The 6,000-nt window shown below is 33.5% G+C and overlaps 1 protein-coding gene across 2 annotated transcripts in view; it reads left to right on the top strand.

Annotated features, from left to right (window-relative positions):
• Positions 1 to 575: 575 nt before the first annotated feature.
• LOC118188495 (uncharacterized protein CG3556-like) overlaps positions 576 to 6,000 on the top strand; it is a 30,102-nt gene continuing 24,677 nt past the window's right edge. The window contains exons 1-2 of one of the 2 annotated variants that reach the window (XM_035358927.2): positions 576 to 730; positions 5,779 to 5,913. In XM_035358927.2, the coding sequence (XP_035214818.1) occupies positions 670 to 730; positions 5,779 to 5,913 (196 nt within the window). In that variant the 5' untranslated portion in view covers positions 576 to 669. The remainder of the gene's footprint in view (positions 731 to 5,778; positions 5,914 to 6,000) is intronic. The other variant, XM_035358928.2, reaches the window with a different exon arrangement.

The following is a 6,000-nucleotide window of genomic DNA, read 5'->3' as shown; positions in this document are numbered from 1 at the left end:
AGCAGAAGATCTTTAATTACCAGAAACTCTTTAAATAAAATATTAAAAAAGATAAAAAAATCAATAAATTTATCATTAAAGTTTATATCATTTCATTATTCGATAATTTATTTTCATTAATGTCATGACTTTCGCCCGCAGAAAAATAAAATACAGTATGTTCTTATGCATATATACGATTATTTAAGTTAGGTTACAAAAATAAAATGGAATTTATTTACTCCTACTAGCTATTTTCATTATTATTTTCTAATAAAAACTGATATTACTATTTTTAACAGTATTTATATAGAGCTAATTTCCCCAAAACGCATCATAAGCTTTAAAACGAAGTATAAGTTTTTGCTTGAAATGTCGTCAATTTTTATCATAAATTTGTTCATAAATTGTTATCATTATTCATAAATGATAACAATTTATGAATGCAAATACGCACTCATAAATTGTTTTTATTCTTGACCTTTTTTAGCGTTTCATTTATAAATTTGGGGATTTAAAATTCTGCGTTCACTTTAGTAAAATTTGCATGCAGAGAGATGCTTACCTCCGCATTTCGGAATCTCATACGAGCTGCGCATGCTCATTATTTAATTAAGTAAATAATAAAGAGTTCCTTGTGCCATAGCTCTTAGTCTGTGCTTACTTGGTGGTGGAAGTTTATCCATAGGAATGAGTCCGTCAGTTGTTTTAATTTGCGTGCTTTCGTTTTCTTGTATCGGAAAATTGACTGGTAAGTTTTCTTTTGTTTTTCGTGTCTGTAATTATATATTTTCGAAACTTTTTTTCTCCTAGAGGTTTTTTCGAAATTTAGTTAATTTTAATTACAATTTCCAACAATTCAAATTATGCTGCTTCTAAATTAAAGACTTCAGTTTATACTTAAGAATGAGCACTTCATTTCCAGCAAACTAGTAACTGTATGCTATTGTTTGCAGTTGGTTATAAAATTAAAAACAGCTTTTTTATAATTAACGGGGTGTACAAGTAATAAAAACAAAAAAATGGGGAAAGTGCAGAATCGCCCACAGCTTGGCGCGTTTTTGAGAATTGCACTAACTCTGCAGAGCCGTTGCTAGGGTTTTCAGCGCCCAGGGACCACTGAAGATTTCGCGCCCCCTACTGCTTGCCAAGGATGGAAAACATTTAATTCTAAAATGTCGTAACATCAGTTTGGCGTCCCTTGGATTCTGCGCCCGAGGACAGATGCCCCCCTTGCCCCCCTCTAGCTACGCCCCTGTAACTCTGTATCTATGTATACATCGAGATATTTCCACTTAAAAAAATCCCAGAATTCCATAAAACTAACATTGCGCTCTCCATTCACTTTATACACATCGACCTATTTTCACTTAAAAGTCAAAGAAAATTGACAAAAATCCAATTCTTCTTACTCTTGTAAAAAGCGCCAAACAAATAAGTGGGCGATTCTGCACTTCACCCCGTGAAATTACTGTTTGTTTTACGAGATACTGATTTTGAGGTTATTGCTTAAAACATATATTTAGGAGTTTCTTACATGTGTGTATGTATAATTTGTGATAAGAAGTATTAACTTGTAACAGTTGTGAAGCTCATTTGTATTCAAAATTAATTTCCCGTATTTTATATGAACTACAGTTTAAATACTTTATTTCCTTATTATAGCCCACTGAGAGAACTTTATAGAATTCATTATTTATGTTCCCCGAAATTCGAATTTTGAAATTTTTCTCGCTGTCGTTTGTTATGGAGGCATTCAAACTTTATATTTAAATTATTCAGTTACGTTAAACTTTCGTTACACCTCTAAACTATTTTCTAAGCTGTATTTTTTTGTAAAATGACATGGTAGTTTTTAATCCGCATGTCATGCAAAACAATAGTCCCAGAAATTTAGTGCTTTAGAATACCTTCGATATAACGTACTAAACTTGGCAATGAGTGTAATATAATATTTAGTAGAATTTGAGTTTTAATGAACTTATCAATTCCTCTGACGGTACAGATTTCACTCTAAGTCCATATATAAAAGTGTCCTTGTTTGCAAACTTTCTTAATTGCTTGAAGAGCGGTGGTGGTTGAGTAAACCATTGTTTTCAGATAAACAACTTAATTCATATTAACTGACTAAAACTAAATGGTTAAATAAGATGTTAATATTTAAAATTTGATACGCTAAGACGTAATAAATGTTAATTTAATGCTCAACGTAACAATTAATGTTGCACATTATTTGTTACAGGAAATTATATTTTTAAGCGAATGGATATTTAATATTCCATTGGACACAGAAAGCAGATACTCTTTCACACACAAGAAAATCTTTCTAAAAGCACGTTTGCTTTGACTGTAGAAATCCAGTACAACCGTTGAAAGTAATGTTAATCTCTCTAAATACTTGTTGCATGATTCAAATACTTTAACATTCGCCCTAAAATGAGACTAGAAATAACTTATAAAGATAATGTTAATATGAAATTTCCAGTAAATGGCTTGTTACTTTATATTCTTAGTTTCATAGTAACTGAACTAGTTTAATTTTTCGTTTATCACAAGCTAAAATTATTTCTTTCCTTTAAAATGCTCGCAAGATTCACTAAGATACAATAAACAAGGTTCTTTTGCATTTTGTAGGACTGGAAAGGAGAAACCCACTTGCCTTAGTACAGTTAGTTTTTTTTCAGAGTAGTTTGCGTTCTTGTTAACAGTTTAATACACAATAGCTTTTCGTGGACGAAACTACAAAATTCCTTACAGTTAAGGGGCATCTTGTTCATGTCTATTTTTGAATAGATATTTCGGTTCATTTAGAGGTTAATAGAAATCGCTGTGTGCAGTGATGCATGAAAGCCATTTTATCTCTAAGCTATTCAGTTGAAGTGCCAGAAATTGAGGGTACTGAATTTCACTGCTGATTTATACTTGCTTTTTGTTCAGTATTGCATGCCATAGCGATAAGTATAAATTTAAATCTAAACTAAAATTTAGAGTTCAGCAGTTGAAACATTGAAAGGGGGGCTATCTATCCCAAGCACTTCAATTTTCTTCAAATTTGTTATAGACATTTGTTTTACGAATTAAATCATCTCGCTCAAATTCAGAATTATCTGCTGAGGAAGAGTTGCTTTTTCTAAATTTTTTTTCACAGGATCGCTGACTGGTTGAGACACCTGGCTTTGTTTCGAGCCCAGCCGAACGGGCTGACTGAATAGTTTTAGTAGTTTTCCCCATGTGTAAGCCAGCTTTCCAAGAAAGTATCTGTTGGGTAAATGGCCCTCTTGGCTTTCCCATATTCAATAACCTAACCTCAATAAGTAGGTTGTTCTCATGTATTAGAAACCGAAGTCTATAGATCTTAGACATGGCATGCTTATTTTTAAAATCTGATTGATACGGCAGCAAATGTCTCGAAAAATTAACGTTTGTAAATATTGTAGAGGGGAACCGAATGTAAAAATTAATTTTACTGAGTATTATAGTACGTGAAATTTATTGAGTTACAAAAATGTTTTTATACTTGAAGGCGAATCGTGAAATTTGGCCGTAGTTATCTCGAAATGGAGAAATGAGCTTTATCTAAACTGACGGCGATACTTTGTTATGGTATGTCTTAAAATTTCTCATTCATGGTTCTTGGAGTTAACAATTGTCATCCTGAATATTTGCAGGCTATAAGTTACTTGTTATAAAGCACCGAAATGTACAATGAAATAAATACAAATTAAGATGCATTTCACTGATAATGATTAGTGGGTGCAGGTTTAGACTTGTGCTTTGTCTATCAAGTATAAACCGAACACAAAAGGTGACTTTTATAACTCGAATTTCCGAAATGTACTGCAAGCGAAAGCTTTTGTTTTATTTCGTTCTGCGCGTTTTGTTAATAAGTGTTGGTTACTACAAAATGAACTCCATAGAAATATTTTGATCCCAAAGTAGGAAAGCTTCGGGGAACTGGAAACTTGTTATGCTGACTTCTAGGAAATTGAAACACTCGTACTAATAACTTTTAAGCCATTTCCCGAGCTATTCCTCCTTGATATTAAATTTAGTTTACTGAAATTATTTCACAAAGGCAACGTTAAGAGTCGAGGATTAAAACTGTCTTAAATTAGTACTTATACACAAGTGAGCAGTCTCGCACAAAGATTCTGTAAATAAAAAATTTTGTTCTTGGAATCCAAATTCAAACAGCTACTTGGTAATAAATGTAATTCTTTACTGAATAGTTCTTTGAACATTTTCCTTGCTATTGCTTCTGGACTCTTGAATAAGAAATCGAATCCGCTTAAATGTTAGAAGGTTGATCCCTGAAAAAAGTGCCCCGTGAATGAAATGCAACTCGTAAAGCTAGGATTTTGATCTCAAAGCTCAAAAGAAACTTTTGGAAGTAGGTTAACAAAATTGTACTGCCAGTTCATGATCTAGCAACGCCCCCCCCCAACCAATGGCCGAGTGATTACTACCGCTAAATGCAGGCAGCTTGTCCTGGCTTATAATCTAGGCAAAAGGACTATCTGCATAGTGGGTTTTTCTTAATGGGTAAAGTGAATACGAGCCAGTTTCCTTTAGAAAGTCTTCCACGAAGGCACCGTTACTGTTAGAGTAATGGCCCTCGAGAGTTGACATCTACATGTAATGCTATGATTATGCTGCTTATAGGTATTAACATTTTCTGAGAACTTCTTACCTCATGGTTTCATTCGTTAAAATACGCAGGCTCTGGTTGGCGGGAATTAACATAAATGACTAAATGTATAACTGGAAAATGTAAACCAAAATTTCAGGACGAGTCTTGAAAATACTGTTGGTATTTTGAATAAATACCATCTTTGTATTTAAAGCAGCATGGATCCGAAAGTTAATTTGATGGATTTGACAAAGCCCGTGCAGGCTATCTGCCGAAGGAAAAACCTTCGTGGAGGGTTTTCTAAGAGAAAATGGATCATATTCACGTTATACATGGAGAACACTCGTGTAGCAAGCCTTCCTGGGTTTCGAATCTGACGAAATCACTAGTAGACTAGAACTAGAAGAGAAACACGCTAATGTGACAATCAAAATCGTAAAAAACCTTATATTTAGTGTAGGTATAATGAAACACTCAATCGATTTCGAGGGCAGCTAAAGGTCCCTCCTCATCAGGAGAAAGAAATACATAGAAAGAAGAAAATAGGAATCACAGAAACACGTGGTGCTTATCAGCACTGCACGTGGTTATAACTAGATTTTTAATCAGAGTTGCACTGGCCGCCTACTTTTACTGAGCCAGGCTGTCTGATCAAGCATAAAGAAATATTAGCGAAGTTAAAATAGGGAGCGAGGGGCAAATGCACATTACGCTCAAAATCTGAACTTCAAATAAATTCGCTAAATATAAGGTTGTTTTTTACGATTTTGAAATCACTAGTACTTATCAATGGTTAGATGGGATTTTTCTAATTTATGGCAGGGCAGGCGCTTCTATTAATAATGAAGCATATTGAATGTTGCAGTACTTGCTGGAAAGGTGAACTTAATCTTCGTACACCTTTTGATACTCAAGTAAAATTGTTATTTTTCTTAAATATTGCATGTGATTTTGTAGTTCCTCATATAATCTTCACTAACTATTGCGATTCTTGTCTAACTTAAAGATCTAAGTAATTAGTCGCCTTCTTTATCCATGTATATTATAGCAAAATTGTTATATTTACGGAATTAAACATCATCGCTCTGAGGATGATTCAGTTCTCATTTATCTTTGACATTCTCATTTTTACTGTTCTATCTGCATTCATTTATGCATTTAATTTTCAGCTCTTCATGACGTAGAACCATGTTCTCCTGACCATCTGTTGCCATGCGATAACGGTAAATGTGTGAATGTATTTCAATGGTGCGATAATTATACTGATTGTGAAGATGGTTCTGATGAAGCATATTGCCGTGATGGTGAGTACTTTAACACTTCAGATGTTTATTTAAGTTGGGAGTAACTGCAGAATATGTAAATTCCCCAAATTGGAATATTTAAAGGGA

This window comes from Stegodyphus dumicola, chromosome 9, assembly GCF_044657685.1.
Source record: "Stegodyphus dumicola isolate Sdum_Otavi_A_Nest chromosome 9, ASM4465768v1".
Taxonomy (NCBI): Eukaryota; Metazoa; Arthropoda; class Arachnida; order Araneae; family Eresidae; genus Stegodyphus; species Stegodyphus dumicola.
Note: the sequence above shows the minus strand (reverse complement) of the source record. Positions and strands in the feature narration are given on the sequence as shown.